The 24066-nt window shown below is 42.3% G+C and overlaps 3 protein-coding genes across 3 annotated transcripts in view; 1 reads left to right on the forward strand and 2 right to left on the reverse strand.

The window, feature by feature from the left end:
* Window positions 1-1930: 1930 nt before the first annotated feature.
* CD24 (CD24 molecule) lies at window positions 1931-6780 on the reverse strand. Its single transcript, XM_075497326.1, has 2 exons — window positions 6610-6780; window positions 1931-3956 (listed from the first exon to the last, which is right to left on the reverse strand). Exons 1-2 carry the CDS (start codon window positions 6676-6678, stop codon window positions 3771-3773), a joined length of 255 nt encoding a protein of 84 aa, XP_075353441.1. The 5' UTR covers window positions 6679-6780; the 3' UTR covers window positions 1931-3770.
* A 7576-nt stretch (window positions 6781-14356) lies between these two features.
* Window positions 14357-24066, reverse strand: part of BEND3 (BEN domain containing 3) — a 37173-nt gene continuing 27463 nt past the window's right edge. The window contains exon 7 of the transcript XR_012775222.1: window positions 14357-14607. The gene's annotated coding sequence lies outside the window, so the exon portion shown is untranslated. The remainder of the gene's footprint in view (window positions 14608-24066) is intronic.
* On the forward strand, window positions 18866-23297 carry MTRES1 (mitochondrial transcription rescue factor 1). Its single transcript, XM_075498484.1, has 4 exons — window positions 18866-19031; window positions 20377-20815; window positions 21654-21726; window positions 22832-23297. The coding sequence occupies exons 2-4, from the start codon at window positions 20385-20387 to the stop codon at window positions 23006-23008; spliced, it is 681 nt and encodes a 226-aa protein (XP_075354599.1). The 5' UTR covers window positions 18866-19031; window positions 20377-20384; the 3' UTR covers window positions 23009-23297.

The raw sequence follows: 24066 nt of genomic DNA on the forward strand, positions 1-24066 counted from the left end.
GGATTAGGCTAAAAGCTGGGAATGGCTTGTCAAGATAGTCTTAAGTTCATTTGAAAAGTCATTTATTGAGACATTAATAATGTCACATCTCCCTGTAGACAAAGTAGGGCTATCCTTAGCACAACACAGCAGCACCATGCACGCTGCCTTTCACATGTGGTACATGATTTCATCTTGCTGAAAACAAGGAAGCCACTAGCAGAAGCTTATAGCTGTAACAGCATTGGATCTGGCCCCAAATACTTCACCTGTGGAGACTTTTCTTGAATGAAAGTTGTTCATTCAAAGTCCCTGCAGATTTCTAAACCAGCTGAAAACTGCAATTTGAAAAACCTATTCAGACTATGATGTTGTGAAGGAAGGAACAGTAGGCTGCACACAAACTGTAAGTGCTCATTTTAGGCCGTTTCATTCAAGTAACAACACTATACTTTATTCAGGACATATGTGGCTAGCATATGTTTACAACAAAAGCAGCACCATGCATGAAACAGAAGCAGAATTGTTTCAGAGTCATTGCAATATACATTATCCAGACACACTCCAGCTAGACAGATCTGTGAAAGTGAGAGGCATAGGTAAGAGCTGGTTCCAGTTATTATAGGTGTCATTTTAAAAAATTAAATAATCTTGAAGTGCGTAGGCTCCATTCTCCTCCCTCCCCTCCTGCCTTTCCATTTCATTAAATAAATCCATCACGTTCTCTTTCCCTGGGTGGATTTCTTCATCACTGATTCCATTGTTCTGTGATGGAACAGAACAAAGGTTACCAGATCATTTTTCTAAATCACTCATCTGGTCTGGTGAAAACTCAAGAGAGTTTAAATGTGCTTTTTTTTTTTTTTTTTCATAGCATCAAAGCAATCTGACCCTATTGCTTAAAAAAAAAAAAAAGAAAAAAGGCATGCCACCGATTAACCCAAACGTCCCAATTCATTTGAATATTTAGCAAGAGCTTAACTTCAACCATACTCCTATACTTCATTTATTTTACTGGTACATCTAGAATTTTATGTTTTTTAAAAAGATACACAGCCAGGTAATGGTTGGTGTGGTATTTTACCTTCATGCTTTCTTCCGGAGCATTCAGAGAGAAACTAAACAAGGGAACAATATGCTCTGATACTCCCCACAGATTCCAAGATATATTCAAATGGTGAGCTTTGATAAACTCATCCCGCTCCTCAGGTTGTTCAGCCTACTGGAAAAGTAAAGGAACACGATCAAAGGCTTGCCGTGCTGCATTCCCTCCGGAGCCTCAGGAGGCCTCTCCGGGGGCCTCTTTCCCACTGAAAAATGCAGACCATCGTGCAGCATGCCTAAGTAGCTAGGCATTTTTAAATGCCTTTCTCCACATCCAGGGAGTAAAGATAAGCACTCAGAATACCACTGGGCCTTTAAGGGTTATTAGAAAGGAACATACCTGAAAAACAACGAAGACAGAACTTTGGAATGTCATGAACTGTAACTATTTGAATTCTCATCCAGTTAATTTTCTGCTTTTCAGCAAAATATTGCACAAATTCCTACCTCTTCCAGCCTCTGTCCTTCATCAAGCATGGTGAAACTTGTATTATTAGGATATTCTCATTATATTAATGGAGTCTGTGGGAGTCAGAAACCTCAAGCAGTTAATTCACACACTTGATAACCAGAAGCTGAAAAACAGCTGTAGCCGTTGTAAGGAAAATAACTCATTGCCACAGTAAGAAACAACGGAAAACTGTTTAAGCACTGTTTGTCTAAAATGAAATCATAACACTTTGAAAGGGAAGAGGCTGTAGTAAGTATGGAGGACTTACTACAGTTACTAGAGATGTTAATCAAATCTCACCCACTGACTTCAGAATGGAATCCAGACTCTCAGTGTCACTAAACCTTACAGAGAAATAAAACTAATTACACATCAGCATTTCTAGACCTTGAGGTTTTTAATCATATATACCGTCTTGTTTAACAGTTCATTCACTTTATGCAGGCAAGTTACAAGTTTTCGTAGAAGTTTCTGGAAGTGCGTCTAGAATGCATTGCCTGTCCACTGTTTTATTTACAGTTTTTTTCCAATGAAAAAAATCAGTAGCTAATAAATCAAAGCATAATTACACAAACACAAAAATACAATCATTAACATTTTACTGGATACAAATGATAAGCATAAGGAAATGTCCATGTACACTCACTGACATGAATTTGTGTTAGTTTGCTATTAATATATGATACTCTGGATTGGTGGTAATGTAACTGAGACAGATGTGTATTAAAAAAAAAGTTAGAGAGCCACTCATGTTTGACATGATCTTATACTGAGATAAATATCTATACACAGTGATATGATCATGTATACTCACATGTGATTGTATCAACATTTTTTGTCTGACAAGGTATTATCATCAAGGTAGTTGAGCCTCCTCAACAAAGCTTGCTTTGATCAAGTACCAGATACTATTATCTAAAGTGTTGGATGATACAGAAACAATCTGTGCAAGTGTAGCAATTTTGATTCAGAAAATTTTAAAAAAAAGTAGTATTTACAAAGGTAACTTTTAAATTCAGTGACTAAATTAAGACTCCAGTCTTCATATTCCAAACACCTGATAATTTCTTATTTTTGGCGTTTTGCTCTCCTCTCCCCATTCCTTCTCCCCACCGCAAATATTAGCCCATGTTTAAAGTAAACTATCGCAATTAAAACTCTTAAAAAAAAAAAAAAAACAAACAGTAAGTTATTCACCTTGTGCCAAAAAAAAAAAAAAGCAGCACTAGAACATTACTCAAAAGATTCCATAAATCCTTCATAATTAAGGAAAGTTCCAGGAGCAAAAAGAACTTATACAACTTGTAGAACTTGGGAGGAGAAACAGGGGAAAGAGGAGACATTTATCCCTTGACTTTTTTTTGTCTGAACTTCATTTACAAAAAAGCTCCTGGTACTTTTCCCAATGTTTCCACACCTCTGTCCTCTGGCACATATGGTTTAATATACAAACAATTTAAATAAAATGTCAAATTCAAATTCCCACCATAAATAATTCAACTCTTATGAAAACTGGTGGGTTTTAGCTACTTCAAAACTAGCCCTGCCTGGGTAGCCATTTGGCTAGGACTCAGAAGTTAAATAAGAGGATTTTCTTACAAAAATTTGGTATTCTATTTTAGCCTTGTAACAATTTCATACAAACAAAATCTAGAAGAAACCCTTTTCATTGAGATTGTTTCTTTTGTATGCATCCTGCTACCCATAGGTTATAACCATATAGGCTGTGCAAGAAACAGAACAACTCAAGCTTTTCTGTGTTTTCTAGTGATTCGATGAGCCTGTTGACTTTAATGAATTTAAACAGAAAATAAAATCTCTTCAAGTCCTTATTCTAAATGGTAGATAAACCCTCTAGCCTTTTTTCTTGGTGGAGTGTTATCATCCGTCCTTATTATAAGATACTGCATTTCTTCTCAGCTTTAAGTCAGGGGTTGTCAATACTGTCTCTTTTTGCTTCCATCTTGTTTTTCAAATTCCAACTCATTTGGTGAAAGAGCTCATTGTTTTACCTCCTTGCTGAAGTCAGTCTTTTCACACTGGTCAGCTTTGTAAAGTCAGAATACTGAGTGCTTCTCTAGGTCAGACTGGTACTAATTTGAGTATGGAGTGGAACCAAGCTGGTTTGATGTAGAGTTTGGACTGATTTATTTTCATGCTGGGTTGGAGATCTAGCCATCTCAGATGGTTCAGGAAACTGGGTGGGGAGTGGTAGCCATTTCCATGCCAGAGTCTCTTAACAGCAAAAATACAGAAGAGAAACTGAGAGAATGAAAAGAAGACTTGTGGTTGACTGAAGGGAATTTCCATGTCCCTGAGGGATGGTATTGTTCACTGAATTTGTGACAGTTGACAGAGAAATGGAACTTGCTGAAGAATTATTTGAAGGTGTTGGACTTGTTCCATTGGGATCGCAGTAGATCTAGAATGCAGGGGGGGAAATAACAAGAAGGAGTTTTGGTGGGTTTTTTTGTTTGTTTGTTTTAAATCAGAAGACAATTTAGTAGTAATGAACAATGTGTAGCACCACTCAGTCACAATACTCAGATACGATACACACAATTGCTCATGCCTCTCATTGTGCAGTTAGGGACAAAGACATTTTGAATTGCATGCATGGGATTTGTTAAACAAATAAACCTAACATTTTTCTAAATGTTTTTCTGCTGTTATATAATATCACTTTATCAAAACCCTGCACTAAAACAAAAGATAGAACAGAGAAGTAGGCTTCAAAAAACCTTACACCAAAAAAAAAAGCAAATGTAAAGCTATGCAAAGACAAATCTTAGGATAAAAAAGGCTTTTTGACAACTGCATGAATTCATTGTCTTTGCAGACTAAGCCACAAACAAAAATATGAACAACTGAAGAACCTATTGATACTGTTTCTGGGGCTGGTTTGGAGATTCCTTTCAAGCAATGGTAGGGCTCATGTGAGTGGACTTAATATTTCAGCCTCTCTTGTCTCCTATCTTGCTGTGGTAGTACTGAACTGCAGAACTTAATGCAATGGAACTATACTGATTAAATCATAACCTATTGGCATGCTAGAGCATACAAATAGGAAGTGCAGTGGAAAGACCATATAATATTAGCAAATTGAAAAATGCTGACAGAAAGCAAAATAAAAAAATACAGTTTTTTCCCCCCATAACTCTGCATTATAGGGATAGAACATAAAAATTTGCACCCTGTGTAACTTCAGTATCAAGCTATTTCCTACACATGCACAGGAAAACTTTCAAAGCTAAGCTAACGTGTCCTTTTCTTCCAGTGAAAAAAGCACATGATACACAATGATGAAAAACAAGGGCAAGAATCACATATCTGCTCCCTAAAAACGAGCATAGTTTAGCAAGCTTGGCTTCAGCTCTGTGGCAGCAAACTTGTATTATACCAGAGCCTTCTGGTAAACTCTGATAGAGTTAGCTGAAGTAAAAACAAATGTCTTTTAAAGAAGAGCAGTTAGTTTAATAAATAATACTCTCCATAAAAGGTGTCCTTATTGTCTCATATTTCTAGTGCTGCTGAGAAAATTCATTTTGTTTAGCAGAAAAAATTATTATAGTCCCTCAATGCTAAAGCCATGAAGTCAATGTGAAATTTGATAAAGAAAATGCTCATGCAATTTTCTAAGTATTTTCTACTGAAAAAAACCCCCATATAATAGAAAAATATCAGGATGGTGTAAGGTTCTGGTAGTTAGGGGTTTTGGCAACCAGCAACATGCTGGAATCCTGCAATTTAGGACTGCAGGATAAAAATCGCTGTGTGGAAGTTTCTGTTGAAACCAGTCTGAAAGTGATCAATAATGAACTGCAGAGTTAATAACCTACAAGCTGGATACAAGGCAAGTCCCAACCCACCCTGGAATTTTTTTTTCAGTTTTCATACAAAGTTTCCACCACTGTTTCATACTTGGTTATACATTTTTAAAGTTTTCTTTGTTTTAAACAGAAAGCCTAGTTTCTGGATAATTTTTTTTTGTGGAAGAAGAAGGGCTTAGAGCCAAGTTCCAGAACATCACGGTAGATGGGACCCCAGTCAGATCTTCCTAACGAGTATGTGACAAACACCAGTAACCCAAAGGGTCTGATCCTGCTCTCATCGCTACCAAGGGCAAGACTCCACTGAGCGCAATGGAGAAGGGATAGTGCCCTTCCACACAAAGAAAGGGGGGGAGGAGGGGGGAGAATATTTAAAACAACCTCCAACAGTCCCTTTGCTGTTTATTTTTATGATATTTTGTTATTGACCCCTTTCAAAAGGTGGTCTCTAGGAACAACGCATTGATCCGTTATCTGGGAGCCCCGCTTGGCTTGACTGCTTACAGAAAGGCAAATCACCACTGCCTTCGTTACCTTCGCACCAAGGGTAAGACTTGGCCAGCACAGCAGCCAGAGACTGACGTCTTTGCTTCAAGCCCCCCAGCCTCCCACTCCTCCCTGAGCCGAGGCCTAGGACCGGACCCAAAGCCCCGTACGCTTCGGGAGGGATTCAGACCAGGGCCTCGCTGCCCTCCAGCTGTAAAACTCGGAGCTAACTCGGGGTTGGAGGGATCGTTCCGCTTCTTTTCAGCGGGGGAACGAACGCTCCTCCGCCGCGCACACCGCGGCTTGCGCTCGAGGAGCCCACGGGAAGAAAGGCGGCGAACTCCAACTCCAGTTTTTTAATTTGACCGCGGTAACCCACGGCACCGCCACCGCCATCCCGGGGCGCTGGGCTCGCCCCCGCCGCCCGCCCGGGGCGCGGCCCCTCCTCAGCCGGGGCTGCCCGGGCTCGTTTCTCTCGCCCCACCGCCGCCCCAGGGCGGAGGCAGAGGAGCCGCCCGCCACCCACGGCCGCCCGGCGAGGAGCCGCGGCCGGCTCCGGGCGGCGAGATGGCGGCAGCACCCCTCACAGCCCCCCGCCCAACGGCTCCTCAGGAGAAACCCGCCCTTCCCCCGTTCCTGAGGCGGCTGCGGGGCGCCGTCGCGGGTGAGGAGGCTGAGGGAGCGTCTCGGCGTGGCTGCTCTCCCGTCCCTCGCACTCGGGCCGGCGGTGGGGAAGCACCGAGCCGCTCCGGGGCTCACCTGCGTGGGTAGGAGGAGGGCCAGGAGCAGGAGCCCCAGGCTGAGCCGCGTCGCCAGCGCCGTCCCCATGCCCGTCTGCTGCTGCCCGACTGCGCTGCTGCTGCTGCTCCTACCGCTGAGGCTGCGGGCGAGAGAGATGCGCTGCTCAGGCGCGCCCGGCCTTTTTATGGCAGCGCGGGCTCCCGTGACGCCCCGCCGCCGCCTTACCGCTCCTCCTCCCCTCACCTCTGCGCCCGCCTTCCATGTCCGCCGCCCGCTGCCTCGGCCCCGGTTCCCGCTCCCCGGAGGGCTCCGCTTCCCCTCCCCGAGCCGGGCTGCTGGGGCAGCTCCTGCAGGGCCGTGCTGCCAGCTCGGGTCCTGCTGGCCGCCCTTCGCCGGACCCGGGAGCCTTGTTTCCCCTCGTTGAGGTCTTGCGGGCGGTGGTGCCTTTGTCTAGCGCCGGCGTCGTGTTCTGCTGTTGAGGGGCTGGCACAGGGCTGCAGAGGTTGAGTTACAGTTACTCTGGAGAAACGCTTATGTTTTATAAAAACATCAGGCTTTTTTATTTAAAAAAAAAAATTCAAATCGTGGGTGAGAGAAGGAAAGGTAAAGAAGGCTGTATGTATTTCCAAATGATGGGAACAGTGGGTAAAAGGCTGCAGAGTTAAGATCCCGTCTCGTTCAGAGCTGCCTTACCACTAGTGCTCAGACTTCAGACCACAGGTTGCAATTTCAAGCATTCTTTGGATCTAAATATTTTATTATTACCATTATTTCTTAAAGAGTAGGAAACCTGTGTAACAAGCAGAACAGAAGGTTCTTCCAGCTGTAGCCTGTGCGTATGTAAGGTTCTAGCTTCTGGCACAGTAAATACTGTAGTTATTGTGTCTCTCCTCCCTTAACAGACTGAAGATAGCTTGTGCCGGTGCCTCACCAAATCAGTCAGGTATCTCAGTGTACAGACAAATTAACAAAAATAGTCTGTGTCCACTTTATAAACTACAAAAAGAGACACTGATGTGCTGATTTTATTGTGACAAAGTGGTTATTTCCATTTAAAAGAAGAGGAGGATATCCTGTTAGCTCAGACTGATCAATGGATTTTAAAATTGTATATGTTCATGTTTATCTCAGAACAAAGTGTGAGGAGATATCCATGTTCAGCACTATATAAGTCATTTGCCGTTTCCAGGGGCAGGACTGCTTTTCAGGAGTTTTCAAGGGCGTTGCTAGAACTTGGTCCTGAAGCACAGGAGACGTGGAGATGTGCTGCAGAACTGGATGCTGGGACTTGTGTTAGGCAAAATATATAATTCTAAACCCAGTCCCACACTAATTGCTTCAGAATGCCTGACAAAGCTGTAGTTATTTTGTTTTTCCAGGAATAAAGGCATTTTGCAAGCTGTACGACCCAAGATATCAATCCTTATTCTATACCAAGATGAAAGACCTTCTGAGAGGTACACTAAGGCTGACGCACTCATGAAGTAACATTTCCCTGGTTTTTATACATCCCTGATCATAGTCAGAGTCCAGTTCCCAAGTATTAGAGGCATAGTCTATCTGTAGAGTAGCTATGGGAATAGTCATCAGATTGAGGGTCTTACGAATATTCGCTGGTTGTCTGCTGAAAGCTGGTTATCAGAAGATGGGTTTTCATGATCATAGAGATGTAAGAAGAGCAAAAAGGAAACTGTGATCGACTTAAAATAAAAGAGGGGTGACAAAGCTGAAAACTTTTCCTTTTACTATTTTTCCTTGCAAACAGTTTGCTTCAGTTGTCACAGATAAATGAAATCACAAACGGGAGGGAAGGTCACCTTTTCACTCAGTAGACATGCCTAACGCTACAGAAAAGTGAAATTCCCCGTGAGAGAAGTCACGTGAATCACAGCAATAAAGTGAGGGCTCACACTATTCTGACACCAGATCCCCTGGAGGAAATGCAGAAGGAAGGGAATCCAGTTAGGGCTCTACGATAGCCAAAGCGAAGAATATTGCAGGGTAAAGCTGACAGAGATGGTTTCCATTATAATCTCTCCGCCCTTGTTTGGGAGAAAAGGAAGTGATACTGCTGTTGCATGATCCCGTAGGGATCATAACAGGCTGTTGCAGGTTAAAGCAGCAGCTGAGACACGTTAATGTCAAAGCTGGGACAGACGAGAATGAGGGAATAACTATCAGATGGCCTTTCCCGTTCTCTCTACCCAGTGCATCTTACCTGAGGTCTGGAGCTGCGTCTGTAACAAATGAGGATGACGCACGGTTCTTGTAAGGTGACATGAACCAACATGGCATTATACAACTGCTAATTAGTATTATATAGTGTATTGCACTTTTGGCATTTTAACAAGTTTCAGTGAAAATGAGGATATCTTTCTTTTTGCTAAAAATATTGTAAAGTCTGTTCCTTTATTTAAAAATAAAGAAAAATGCAGAGATTTTAAAACATTTGGCAGAAATGGTAAATTACTGAAATAATAAAACTGTGTTAAGTTTATGTTCTGAGGCCAAAACCCATGCCTTTCTGAAATATTCCTGAAATACTAATGCAAATAAGGAAATGTACTGGCAGCAAGGGAGAAGCGCTAAAAATACTTTAAGCCCAAGATTTGCTTTGAAAATTTTGTCATTGGAAATTTTAATTATAATGCCTATGGTCCATTAGATTTCTACAACCAACTCCCCCCATTCAGGAAAGCTGCAATATTCTTGATTCCTCCTGAACACATAAATCACCTGCACTCCTAATTCCAAAATCTTTACTTTTTTCAGCTGAAGTCTATAACGAAGTTTGCAAAAGACGTATCTGAGCAAGAGACTAGGACCCAATATATGGATTTTTCTACGAGGCAAGAAACACTGTAATTGAGTTGAGAACTGTACAAAGTGAAGCACTGCTATCTGGTGGCCAAAAGGCACTTCTGATTTTTTCCTGTCAGAAAAGACAATGTACTCTCTCAATCAAACATCCTTTGATAGCAGTGTGCTCTAAGAGCTTTCATGATGCTGAGATATAGTGTTAAATATTATTGTTAAATCCCCATTGTTCTGCTTCCTTTATTTTTTTCTAGGTCAGAATCGTACTCAGCACCTCTCCCAGTTAAATACATAATATTTGATGAGAAAGCTTAACAAAGAGAAGGGAGAAAACTACTTTGATCTTTTGGGTTAAATGTAAGTTCATCTATATATTCCACTGGTAACTTTTAAGTTGATTGAACTTTGCAATAGGCATAGCTTTCAATCTAGTGATCAGAAGCAAAACTTGTGCTGCTTTGTATAATGCATTAGCAAACAAGATCAGCTAAAATGACTGGCAGAAAAAAAATTAGTTGTCTATAACAGGAAGCAGAGAAGTAGTCTCCAAGACATATAAGCAATGTATTTAAATTTGAACAAGCTTTAGCAAAAGAAGTGTAGTCAGAGCATTGAGTGGAATTCATGAGAACTAATTTTGACTTAACCATTAATTTACTCTTGCCTTTTAGCTGCCAATCTTGATCCATCTAAACTTAAGTATTTTAGGAGCATCAGTTGCCAATGAGAATCACTGGATCCTGTGCTCCCAACCAGCTCTTTGCTCTCCTTGGCTGTGCATAGACTAGAACTTACTACACCCTGTGGCTCATCCCAGGGTCTTCATCCATTTCAAGCTCATGCTACAGTGCACCGCAGCTCTCAGCACTCACCTGGGTCATATTATGAGTTATTTTAGTTAATACCCACCTGTGAACGTTACACATTTGTATATTAGAACCTGATCTTTTTTCAAAGGACAACTTTGAAGAGAGAAATCCATCTTTGCAGTGTGTATCGACTAGCCTGTATATGCTGATCTATGCTGATCTATGCTGACATCATCTGGTGATAAGTTTCTTTGATGTCCATTTTTGCCATATGGATTTTGCCTTGAGAAACTCACAGGTCAATATTTTCTAATATATAGGAACACCATCTTTTCCTAAGCTAGGCTGGCCCTTCTCTTGCTACTTCTTTAGCGGAAAGGACCTATCTTGCAGCAGTATCAAAGCTCCAGCCATATAATCAAAATTTGCCAGCTTTCTTGAAGCATCCTTCCTTACAGTTGCACATTCACTGTCACTGCAGAACAAGATGGAAATACTGATGGGAAACTGATTTTTAGACAACTGGACAAAGCTGTTTGGCACGTGTCTTGGGTAAGAACTTGGAATATATATTGAGGATTACATTCCCTCCTCCAGTGGAGGGTTTATATTAAATTTATGTTAGTAAAGCTTTTAATAGAAGGCATGACTGGCAGTACTGTAAATCTCCACTTGGTAATAAATGTTGATTGGATTCAGCTATACATGTCTTCAGACATGGGCCTTGCTGCCATGATCCAGACCCTCATTATACCAGGATTCCATCAGTGCCACTGTTTCCCTTCTATGTCAACCTGAGGCAAAAAGCATCGGGCTGCTTAGTTAGAGGTATATAGTTATGGAAGTAAACAAAGCCATGATTTCCAGCCCTGGAATCATAAGCCTGAAAGTTTGAGCAGAAGTGAAATTGTGATTCCAGAAATAGTCTCAAGGAGGAATATTTAACAGTTGTCGCCCTAATACCCATGGATCTTTTGACTTCTGGGTAGACTTTAGGGGATGGTGTCAGCTTACACAATTAGGTGTGGCTTCAGATCTGCTTGGAAGCACACCTTTCTCCCTAAGTCAACCAACTCTTGGGTGACATCAATACAAACAAATTAAATGGTAGCAGAGCCTGTTCTTTGGCCTTGAGGCCAACTGACATGTCTAGCCATGTCCATACTATTAAACTCTCCTAGCCTCCAGAAAAGGGAGGCTGAATCTAAACTGCCTACTGGTAGGTAGTTGTCCCTGGCCTGGGCCAACCCCTGAATCATGCTCAGGAATTGTTTGGGATCATGCTACTTGGTATGGGACAAAACCACTACAGGGCTTTCCTTCAACTCATGAGGCGTAATGTCAGATAACAGGTCTATAGACATGAAGAAGTAAAAATGATCAAAGGTCATTTTCTCCATCTTCTGATTTGAGGTAGGTTTAAACATAATTCTCATAAAAAATCAGTGAAGGCTATTCCACAGCCCATAGGCCTCCCGTTTCTTTGCCAAACTATCTTTGCAGAATGTTTCTCTTAATACAAAGTCTTCTTTGCTGCAAATTTAAAGTAATTATTTATTATATTGCCATAGTAAAGCGCACAGATAATAATGATGGGCAAATTTGTAACAAAGTGTTTACCAGTTAAAAACGTATCAAGCATTTTGCATTGAGCGGAGGAAGGAAAGGTCACGTGACAGTCTACATCTAAGTGAGTCTCCCTGGAAACCCTTGGTAGATGATGAAGGGAAACGAGTGCTTCTGTGATGTAACTCATCTCATTTCAACACAGACATCTGAAACAGATTAATCACATCCTGGAGTTGCCTACATCTCTTCACTAACTAGCACAACAGTGTAGATGATTAGCTCAGACATTTATCACTATATTTCCCCTCATTTTGAGGAACAGGTTCAGTTCCTTCAACCTTTCTTCATAGCATTTCTATGCATTTTTGTCGCTTTCCTTTGTACTCTCTCAAATGTGTCTTCATTAGATCATGTTGTCCAAAGTAGCACACTCTACTCAAGCTGAGAGTTCAGCATTCAACAACTCTGCTGATGCAGCTCAGAAAGAAATTTGTCTTTTTTTGCAGCGGCAGCTTCATAATGTTTGTGGTCTGATGCAATTTTGAGATTATCTCGCTCCATTTCTTGAACAATAGTGCAATGTTAGCACTTTTACCATTCCCTTGAATTTTCCTTCTATGATAAGACTTACTACTAATTGCAATTAGTGCAACCAAGTTCTTCTCACCATTAGCGTGAGCGCTAGCTCTGTAAGTCTGTGATTTCTCCCATTGGATATGATATTCTGCATTACGTCTCTTACCAGGATGAAAAGTTAGTTAGTTATCCTGATATTATACCACTACTTCATTCCGCTTCTTTCCAAACAAATGAAAAAATGTTCACTGAAAATCTCTGCATCCTTAGTAGTCATTTTAACCATCAGCATTAGTTTATGACTGTTGGGATTTCTTCTATCCCTGACACATTTCAAGACCTATGTTTTTAGCCCTGCCTACCAAGCATTTTCTGATAACAGTGGAAGTCTTTATGTTCTCTTGAGAAGCGTTGAAACTCTATATCTTGCAATTTGAATCTAATTTCTCTTTTTTGTTTGTTATTTTTGCCTATTTTTTAGCTTACTTACTGCCTTCTCTTTGCCGCTAGACAGGGCAGATTTTTACCCACAATTATCAAAAAGATAGTCTATATAAAAAGAGAACTGCCTTACGGAGCACTCAGTTTCAGAATTCATTCCTAGTCATGACAGCTGCATGGCATCCTGAAAGGCTTATTCTTTTGTAACTTTTTCTGGGTAATTTCTACTTTGAGTATGGGACAGGCAGAGATAACAAGGTAATGAGAATGAACCATGGAGAAATCTGATAAACAGGAACAGAGGAAGTTGGAACTGTTTATTCTAGAAGACAAAATAAGAACAAATATAATTAAAAGGTGTATAAATGGAGAAGTTCTAGAAGGTAGATCAGCTCTTCTTCCCATTTCATAACAGAAAAAGGGAGCAGTCTAACATTTGAAAAGATGAACCGCTGAAAGGAAACATGTATCGTGTGTCACTAAGAGTGTTGAGACTTCATGTATCTTTTAGGTGGTGAACTCTTTGTCACAGGGTATCATTAGGCAAGGTGCAGGGAAGGAGTGGTCAGGTAGCAATGAGAACATCCAGAGTTTAAATAGCGAGTGTTGCAAGGACACACTTCCCTGGGAGACAGATCATCCCAGATCTTCCTACTATGGGATTTGCACATCTTGTATACCTCTGCAGCTGGACACTGTGAAAGGACGAGACAGCCTTGACACCAAGCAATAGGATTATTCTGACATTCTATCCCTCCCTATTGCACCTTTGTTTATACTATTTCTTTTTTTATATCAAAGGTGTATTGAAACATACAGATAATTTTTTCTTTCCTAATGCAGTAATGTTTATCATTATCAATGATATCAATATCATTGCTACCATATCAATGCTAATCAAGGCAACTTTGTCCCTTAGCCACAATGGAAGCTGAAGTACTTTGAACAGCCTTTTTTCTGCTTTTAAAAGCAAACCTGACACAAACCATAATTTAAAAACAGAGAAAACTTTAATTGTACACAGACGGAGGAACAATCTAAATTTCCTCATTGGAAAATAATTATGTTAGGCTTGCATACATATATCTTGAATTAGTTGCTATCAGTTAGAGAAGAGAACATTATATTCTAAATAGTAAAGCTATTAATCTGAGGAGAATACAGAGGAAACACAGAAGTAAACAAATAACTCAAACTAATTAACACTTGCTCACGGAATGTGTAGTTTTATGGCTAATAAGTAAGGTTCAAATAACAAACGCTTAACTGATTGCTTTTCCTTTTTATTGCATTTGCCACCCGCTGTTAGCGGTCGCTAGATAAATCCTAGAGCAGCAACCAAAACCAGCAGGACCTGAGCATATTCACTACAGAATGAATGAAAGTCTGAAAGCCTGGCTTAGGAAATGGTACATTAACTTTTCCTGCAAAAAATTATCATGTTTTAGACAATTGGCAAACAAGAAAGTGAGGGAAAACCAACCAAACAAATCTCATTGCAAACCTCTCACCAAACTGGGGAGTTTAATAATTAGCAGTGAAACTGTGGAGCCTTTAATCTCGGAGTAGCTGGATTGAATACCAGGCTGACTGAAGGAAGTTACTCACCGTTTTCCTCCCATTTGCTTAACCACCGATGTGACACCGATTTTCACTGGCAAGGCAGCTACGTATTTCTGGTTTAGGTGGCTCGCCATGCTCTGACTTACTAGGGTGGCCTCTGTCAGCTTATTTTTGCTGGTCAGAGCAGTCTGCACTGCCCACCTCCATTTTCTTTCTCATTATGGCTCAATGTGGCCTTCTGCTGTAAAAGGAAATAGGCAGACAAAAGCCAAATTAGTCAGGTAGTGAAAAGGATGGGGGAAAAAAAAAGAATGTTACTTTAGCAAGCGCCTATATCTCCATCACTTAAAGAAATACAAAACAATACCTGAAACTCATCCACTTTACCTTATTAATCTAATTATCCATCTATAATCTCTAAGAGGAGTTTGCAAGGAATAAGTAGGCTGCAAGCAAAGGTGCTTTGTGAGACCTTGCTCACTTCTGGAAAGGGATTCTCTGCGCAGGATGCCAATGTGGCTGCAGGAAAAAGTGGACAGGGGTTCATAATGCGGTTGTTATTGCAAGAGATGAAATGGCAGCACAATGAGTTGGTAAGTAGAGAGAGACAGAGCCAAGTTTCAGTGTACATGGGGGCTGGAGACATTAGAGATATCCTAAAGAGAATAAAACCAATGTTTTATAGTAAAAATAGTAGATGATAAAAATACAGTAAATGTATTTTTATACAGTAAATGTATTTAAAAAAAAATACAGTAGATGATATGGGTAAATGTGGGAGAAAGGGAAACCAGTTCAGAGCAGCGTGCCAACTGAAAAGGCAGCACTGGAAGGGCTAGAAAAGGAGCTTCTGCTGCATGAAAGATTAGTTTTCAGAGATGGGCTTTAGAGAGAGAGACAGTAGGATTATCTGGTCACAGACTGGATGCCAGTAAAGAGCTAGAGGAATTGCCTCCAGACTATGGACTAAGAAAAGAGAACATCTAAGCAGTTATAATAGGTGTGACACTGGAAGAGGTGAATTAGCAGTCAGGGAGCTTTAGCTCATTATTCAAATGAATGTGGACAAACTTAAAGGTGATGCTCACACGGGGACACTGTTTTCCCAGGCTGCATAAATATGCATAGAACATTGCCCAGTCACCTTCTTAGTACACCTTGAAATAAGCAGTGTAATTTAAAAGGCGTGTGGTTCCAACAAGGTAATGCTGAAGCTAAATCTGCAGTGACAAGTAATCTGATGAGATGTGCATTGCAGAATGTTAGTCAGAGCTAGTCACAGGGCTAGAATGGCAACATGGTGCTCTTGGCTTTATTTCGATATGCAACGAGTGTCAGCAGATCTACTGCTGTCACTTGACCGACCTTGCAGGAAAAAAAAGGTAACAAAAAACTCCAGGCAGTGGGGAGGGAATTCCCAATTACAGATTCCAACATACAGGTCAAAAGCTATTAAGAATTTTCTCTCTGAGCTATCAAAACTAAAAGACTAATCTCCTTGTGAGTGAATGTCATAGGGAGTATATTGAAATACACAAAATGAAAACCGTAAACAAGAGAGGAATTACCCTTCCTAGGCAGGAGATGACTCCACTGAAAAAAAATGAAGCAATTCTATAAGAATAGCCATGGGAAGAAGAATACATCTTGGTCAGACTAATTTCTCACCCAAACTTCAAGGGTACATAGACCACCACTAATCTGCCCGAGATGAATGATCACTCTTTCTCACCAAAGCTGAAACTTTTGTGTCAAACGATTTAAAAAAAAAAAAAAAAAGCTTCAAATCACCTGAAAGCAGCTTAAAGAACATCCTCGTCAGATACACGTATGACTAGCCTGCCTCTGAGCGAAGCCTCCTGAGAGCACAGCCCGAGCTTGTGGCAGCTTTGAGAGGGAGCTATTGACTGCCATCTAATGGTAAACTGGAACAAGAGGAAAATGAGACTGGTCTTCATCCCCTCCGAACGTTTTGGTTATAATTACAGTTTGATATAATTAAAGTAGGACTAATGAATATTAACTTCATTTTTGCCTTTTTGGTCATTAAAAACCGCACGTAATGACCCAGGTTGGGAGTTGCCAAGACCTCACACAACTGAAGTACAAATCTTACAGACAAGGGCTTTCATGGCCGTTCTTACTCTGTGGCATGGAGGGAATGTGATGGCAAGGAGATTCCTGTGACACTGAAGTTCCTCTACAGTCCAGGCCTGAATGAATCCTGACAAAAACCTTGGTGGGGATCTGCTTTCACGACCAAGGCATAAGAGTAACATGATGTACTTTCTAACTAGGACAACTAGAACAGTTGCCCATGTAGCTGGACTAGGAAATGAAGCAAGCGTGCCAGACGTAATGTCTCGGTTTGGTGTTGCGCAATGATGAGATAAATCAGATGCATGATGCCTGTTTGTGACATCCAAGTTACATTTCCTCTGTGACTGGAGAGGGACCTGTTTGAGTGCCACACTATTAACCTTCTGCAAGCCATAAGACCTGCAGGAAAGGATACTGCATGGTGAATTGATTACTTGCTGGTTTTGTAAGATGCCACTATATCATCATATTTGAAGAACAGAAGAGACAGGGTGACTTTAGGCATGTTCTTTACCTTGCCTTTCAATATGAAGATGCGATAAAGCTGTATAATGCCAGACTATCCTAGAAAGGCACTAATACTTACAGCTTTGTTTACAAAGAGTAAGTTATCATCTTCACTCTTAGCAAAGTTAGAGCATGACTTTAATCCTATGTGAGACAAATCAAATTCTGAGACCTCTGAAAAGAATGGGGTGTATGGAAAACTAGGTTTGGGGTTTTTTTGTTGAGTTTTGGGTGTGGGGTTTCTCCCCCTTGAGGAGGCAGCATTTCTGCTCAGAGAATCCCCACTGTTCAGACATTCATTTTCTGTTCTGACTCACTGTGTGCCACTAGGAATGCAATAAAGTTACACTTACCAACTTCTTTTTTTCCTCAATAAGGCTGTATGCATATTTTAAGACATACGGGGGAAAAGTGCTAAAAAGCTAACAGCTATATTCCCAACTGAAATTGGTCAGAATCTCACAGAACTGGGCCCTGGAACATTCAAAATACATAAAGACATAAAGATGTTCGCAGCTTCCTTCCCAGTGAGGTTTCTAAGGTGAGGAGATAGCTTTGCCAAGGAATTGCTCCATTACAAAATGTCCCTGACATAAAAACCTTTCATACAAATGTTTTATGACAAAGCTTATACAGGTGTAAAATTAAGCAATCACTTATAATGCCCATGCTAATTGCACAGCTGCTGTGCAGCAGAAGCTCCACAATTATATCCTTGCCATATTTGCTGATAATTTTCCAAGGGAGGATTGCTCTGTCAGGTGAGGTGATGGGCATTTTAAAGTAGAACTTTAAAGCTGAGGAGCTCTCCCATCTGCCAAAATTACCCTGAAACCTGTACAGCCATTTACCTCAGGGCAGGATGCTGCCCGTCTGATGGTGTTGCATTTTGTACCCATTTTGTATGGGTACAGAGAATTCCCCAAATGCTGAGCAATCGTTCAGAAGCACCAAGAGAGGTGCAGTTGGGGCATGGCAGAGAGAAAGCTGGGAGAAGGTAGAAGGAGGGATGGACCTCTCCTAGTTTCTGAGCTCCAAAGAGAAGGGATTATGGATTACCACCAGTAATGGAAAGAGGGAGACGTAATATGAAGAAAAGTAACAAAGACAAGAAGAGGGGAAACCCAGGCCACAATGGGATTTGGATTAGATAGTCATCGTGGCCAAGCCTTTCAAATTAATCTGTGATCAGGAAACTTCAGCATCTGCTGGAGGCATTTCCCCAGTGAGAGATTTCCACTGTTTTCTGTTTTGGGCATGTGGGCAGAGCCGGAGGGGCTGAAAACACGGGTTAGCCCTTGGCACTAAGGTCCAGGTGGCTTAGTCTCGTAGAGGCAAAACACTTCAACAAGTATTGCAAAGGGAAAATCGGAGGCGTGTAAAACCAAAACGATAGGAAAAGTATTAACATCGTTCCTCCCGAGTGCTTTGACTGTGAGATTCAGAGATCGGCAGCATCGGCGGCGAGGATGGGGCAGCCCTGCCCAGCGGGGCTCCCCGGCAGCCGCCCGCTGCTGCCGAGACACCCCGCAGGCAAACCCGTGGTCTGCCGCTCCCACACACGCAAAACCAGCGCACACCAGAAAAAATAACGATGGGGGAAATTATAACGGGAAACGGCTCGGGCAAATCTCGGTGGGGCGGGAGGCCGGCGGTGGCGGAGCAGCTCTCCCAGCGGAGGAGGGGCAGAGGCCGGCGCCGAGGCGCTGGGGGCTCCTCCCGCCCCGGGGCTGAGCAGGGGGCGGCAGGGGACCCGCTTCAGCCCGCCGCCCTCCCGCCTTTCTCCCAGCTCCCTCCGGCCGCCGCTCCCGAACCGCCTCCAAACACCGCCCGGCGCCGGCGGGCACGGAGGGCGGAGAGAGGCAGAGGCACCTCCGCTCCCCGCCCTCACCTTCCCGCCCCGGGGCGAGGAACCTCCCCGCCCGCAGCCGGTCCGCCGGGCCCCGGCACCGGCAGAGGGCGCCGAGCCCGGGCTGAGGCGGCTCCGCCTCCGGCCTGCGAGCGGCGGCGCGGGGACGGCAGCAGCAGGCCCGGGCCCGAGGCGCCTGGAGGACCCAGGTAACCGCGCCTCGGCCACGGCCCGCTGCGCCCCGAGCCTCGCCGGGTCTCCCCTCCGGCAGCGCGGGGAAGCGGGGCAGCGGCCTTGGCTGCAAGGTCGCGGTTCCAAGGTCGCGGGGCCGGGGGAGCTGCGGGGGCCGGCGTGGCCCCTCCGGGCGGCGGGGGTGGGCGTCGGCCAGGCCTGCGTGCCGCGGCCTCCGCTGGCGCAGCGGCCAGAGAAGCGGAGGCTCCCCGGGCCCTCCGCCCGCGGCGGGCTCGCCACCGAGGGCCCTAAGGGCGGGTCAGGGGCCGTCCCCCGGGCGGGGGCGTCTGCGGGCCCCGAAAGCTGGCGTTGCCCTGGCTGCGTGCTTTTGAAGGGGCTGCCAGCCTTCGGCAGCGCTCGGCCTTGTGCCCCCCCGAGCGGGCGGTAGTGGGTGAATCTCTGTCCGCGTTAAGGTTTCACGAGGGGAAGAGGCCGCCCTTCGTGTTCGGGGCGTGCTGGTGGCCGTCCTGGCAGGGGCTGTCTCAGCGGCCGGTTGTACCCGCTGGCCAACGGGCAACAAAGTCAGATCGAGCGCTAAAAATAAGCAGTAATAATTGTTTACACATTCAAATAACTGTTCTAGGAATTTGCCCTCGAACTGAGGAGAGGCGTAAGTCTTACGTGAGGATTGCACCATCCTAAATTTTAAGCTATATGTCATATATTTTAAGTTCACATATTTAAATTAAAAAAAAAAACAAAGGAATTGTGGTTATTTTTATATGGCAAATAATTGCCCTCATTGATCAGGGCTTTTTCCCAACCACAAAAAAAACCCCCTCATTCAGATTTCGGCAGAGTTCACTTGGGTGCAAGGGAAACCTAACTCGAGTCTCGTGAAGTGAACCCGTGTTTCCACGCGTATAAGGCCATAATAAAAGCCAGTGGTCTGCCTAGCCAGGAAGGACTGTAAATCAATTTCTAAGAGTATTGAAAGATGCCTGGCTTTTTTGGGGGTGTTTCCACCTACTTGTCCCAGGTTAGAGATGGCTCCAGAAGGGAGCAGTCCTGGGGAGCAAATGCCAGAAATATGTTTGGACAGTTAATATGAAACACCAGAAAAGGAATTATGAATGGAGTATTCCACTGGGGTTTTTAGTGTTTGTTTTTCATCTGGTGTTTTAGCTCTTTGTAATGGTGGATGGTCTATGAGAAAGGCAGATCATAAAGCCGGTATAGCCTCGTGCTTTTAGATGATGCATTGCTCTATAGGGAACTAGGTAGTCATCTTTTTGTAGTAACTATTATGCCGTACCTGGAGAAATCCTTGAAACAGTCAAAGCAGTTGCTCATTTTTACATATTAATGTTTGTTTTATTTTAGGGTATGCTATGACTGGCTTCAGACTCCCCATCACTACTTTTAGAAAACTAAATGTCTGGTTTGGACTGTGGGAGAAATTCCCCTCTAATAAACTGTATCTCTCTTGGAGGAGAAGCATTTTCTGTAGCTGTCAAGCAAGCACAGTAAACTACAGAAGATGTTTCAGCTTTTCCCCAGTAAAACTCTGTGCACTAAGACTTTCTCCAGAGTATATCTCAGTACTTTCTCTGCGGAACAAAAGTAACAAAAGCTCTAAAAGGAGCAGGCAAACCGTACAAGAAGAAGAGGAAGAAGAGGATGAAAACGAAGAGGAAAGCGATTTGGAAGATGAATTTGAAAATGACCCCAACGTAGTAAAAGATTACAAGGATCTTGAAAAAGTAGTGCAGTCTCTTCGATACGATGTGATCATGAAAGCTGGTCTAGACATTGCAAGAAAGTAAGTATGGAAGAAACAACCTGCTGATGAGAAGGATGTCATGTATCTAAAATTTCAGTTTTGAGACCCTTTTATTGCTGGAATAACTCAGTATTGGGGTTTTTTGGTGTAGCTCTTTTGACTGTCTAAAAATACATTTTGGATGTACGGGTGTTATTGTTTGTTTTACCTTACCTCCCTTGAAACAGCCCATTTTCTGCTTTTCACTGTCTGTAATATTTCTAAGATTGCTGAGAAAGCATTTTCTGTCAATTACTATTTATTTAAAGTGAAGAAAACACAAAATACTGTACTAAGTAATACAAAGAGAGCTAATTTGAGATTGAGGGAGTAAAATAACACGCTACTTAATGGCCGAAGAAATAGGTGAGGGTAACGATAAACCTAACCAACTAGGTCAACCAGGTAAATGTGCACTCTATAAATATATTGCAATGTTTGATCTAATGCAACCTACAGAAGCCTTATATTGCAATGTTGTTAGAACAGAATATTAACATAACTTGATCACTTAAAAATTACTAAACTGGCTGGTGCAGGAAAGGGGACATTATGCCTTGGTATTCAGGAGACAGGTCTTTAGAAACAGCTTTTCATTGCTTGCACCTGTGGCACAGAGCAACTATACTCTATTATTTCGTTTAATATATATGAAAGACTTTTTCTTTACTTCCAGTTCAAGTCTGTCCTGACCTTAAATAAAGGTATCCTTTATACGCAAATTAGAGTTGTGGAAATGTGCCTTGCACATGAACGGTGTTCTTGTTTATCTGCAAAGAAACAATTGCATTTGGTCTGCTGCACACTGTAAATGCAATAAAACCTTGTTTTTCTTCAGTAAAGTAGAAGATGCATTCTACAATAATGAACTCAGGCTGAATGGAGAAAAACTATGGAAGAAAAGTAGAACTGTAAGACTTTTTAAAATTTAAATCTTTTAATACAGTACAAGAAAATAACTAAGGCATGACCTCTTCTTCTCCCTCCTTTTACTTGGGTCAGAAGAGCTAACCACTAAATCGCTCTGCAAAGGTGAATGAATAGCATTGCTAACACCACTTCCAGCTTTGCGTGTGTGACCAGTTCCCTGGGTAAGATGTTATTCCCTAAGGCAGACAGGAGACTTGTGGTATTACAGAGTAAAAACTATGGCTGAAAGTCAGAAGGCAGATGGCAGCAAGGACAGAACTTTGTAAGTTGCTGAAGGAAGTGCTGATAGATGTAATGTTGATGGAGTAGGAATGATTACATCTTGGTGGAGCAGGCACATGATTAAAGAAAAAGAGAAAATTTGATGATAGAAAGGGATTGAAACTGGGGTGGCTCAGGAAGGGTTATTGTATCTGTAACAGAGCACACAGGAACAGAGTTAGAAGAGCCAGAAGGGTTGCAGGCCATACTCTTTCACAACAGAGCTCACCAGAACGGTAACAAACATACTTCCACCCACCCTTTATGTGAAGATGATCCTAGGTGGTGGTTACTGTCATCAAAGGGCAATAAGAAGAGCAGTTTTAATTCCTGATCCCCTAAAGTTAAGGCTAGTTTTTGAGAGGCATACTACTGCTTTTGTGACTTTTGAAAGGAGCACAAGCTGTTGACCAGCACTCTGTTCTTTAAAACACTTTAAACTGTTTTAAAGATAGGAGGGAGAATTTTGCATTTTGCTGTTTGTGTCTGTGTTGATACAAAAAGATCATCAGGAAACACCCTTCAGGAAAAAAACATACTACCTTACACCTTTTTCACAGAGTTAGGTGTTGGTTGTAGAAGAGGAAGGGTAAAGCTCTTGGCAGAGAAGGTCATGAGACATTTAACTGCTTATTGCCAGGGCTTTCCTAGAAGTTCATAGCTGGAGGATCTATAATGGGTCTAGTATTGTCTGCCTTCCTCCTCTCCTGTGAGATAAGTATTAAATGGAAAGAAAGGAACAAAATTAAAATTGGACATAGACTGCAGGGATTTGTTTTCCCCAGGGAATGTTTATAATTACTCATCTTCTCTTTCTGTTTCCAGGTGAAAGTTGGTGACACGCTGGATCTCATAGTAGGTGAAGATAAAGAAACAGGAACTGCTGTAGTTATGCGAGTAGTCTTAAAAAAAGTATCTAACAAAACTGAAAGTGAAAAATACAAAGTGATTTTGAGGCGTTGGAAAAACTTAAAAGTGCCCAAACAGGATGTACTTAAGTAACGGGGGGTTGCATGTGGCAGCGTAAGATTTTTGCAGAAAACCGTATTTGTTGTTAAATACAAATTTTGGTTAAACAAAATTACAGTACCCTTTTTTAAGGGCTTGTGTCAGAATGTTATCTCCCTCTGCTGTGTACATCAATATTAATGGAATAAGCCTGTCACTTTTTGCTGTTAGTTTTATTTCATGGTACTGTGGGATAAAAGATCCAACCCTGATATTTCCAGGCAGTTTCCTTACAGATGTTATAAATAATGAACCAATAAAGACTAATTTGATCACTGTTTAATTGCTGTCTAATTTTGTTAATCAGAAAGCTTACATTATAGCTGACATCACAACAAGCAGAACTGCTTTCTTAGTTTTATTTCTAGATTCATTAAATAGTTAGGGATAATAGGGATAAAACCCCTGTCTACAGGAAAGCTGGCCAGTAGGAGCAGGTAGCTACTGTTCATCCAGTCTACCGTCTGCTCCTTGCCTAGTCTGGAGAGCCCAGAGGGAAGAAGATAGCCCAAAATAGGCAGCAGGAACGTATTCCAGGACACATTCTTTGGTGTTCCTGAAATCTAAATGGGCAAGCAAGAAACTGTTGCTCACAAAACAAACCTAGTGCTCTGGTTAAGCATCAGGCTATTGGGTACACATAAAAGCTCTGGTAAAGTAACAATTGGATTTTTCACTGCGTAAAATATCTCTGAGGTGAGAGGAAGCAATGTTGCTCACCTGGTTAGGAGTGCATGGGAACTGTTGGGCTCAACTGCCAACAGCTACTCGATGACTGTGTTTAAGCAGGCTGTACCTGCTGCTGTCCACAGCCTTAGAAGTGGTGGCTTGCTGAGTGTGGGATTTAAAATAATTTCTAGCTGTCTTCAGGCTTAGCTAAAATCTGTGCTGTTCCGGGCTTCCTTTATGATTGTGTAGATATTTAAAGGTGCAGATACATGCCTAGTTAATGTTTTAGAGGCATAGTGACCTTTTAAAAATTTGGTTCTTAAGAGGAGATGATGCTGGAAAGCCTTCCTAGGGGATTTTGGTGATCCTTACATTGCAGAAGT

This window comes from Mycteria americana, chromosome 3, assembly GCF_035582795.1.
Source record: "Mycteria americana isolate JAX WOST 10 ecotype Jacksonville Zoo and Gardens chromosome 3, USCA_MyAme_1.0, whole genome shotgun sequence".
NCBI lineage: Eukaryota > Metazoa > Chordata > Aves > Ciconiiformes > Ciconiidae > Mycteria > Mycteria americana.

Excerpts from the sequence above, each read along its gene's own strand:
- MTRES1 (XM_075498484.1), top strand. The coding sequence starts at position 20,385 with ATGACTGGCTTCAGACTCCCCATCACTACTTTTAGAAAACTAAATGTC. Across the intron at positions 20,816-21,653 it reads GGTCTAGACATTGCAAGAAA|TAAAGTAGAAGATGCATTCT; the intron begins GTAAGTATGGAA and ends GTTTTTCTTCAG. Across the intron at positions 21,727-22,831 it reads TATGGAAGAAAAGTAGAACT|GTGAAAGTTGGTGACACGCT; the intron begins GTAAGACTTTTT and ends TTCTGTTTCCAG.
- CD24 (XM_075497326.1), bottom strand. The coding sequence starts at position 6,678 with ATGGGGACGGCGCTGGCGACGCGGCTCAGCCTGGGGCTCCTGCTCCTG. Across the intron at positions 3,957-6,609 it reads CCCTCCTCCTACCCACGCAG|ATCTACTGCGATCCCAATGG; the intron begins GTGAGCCCCGGA and ends CCTGCATTCTAG.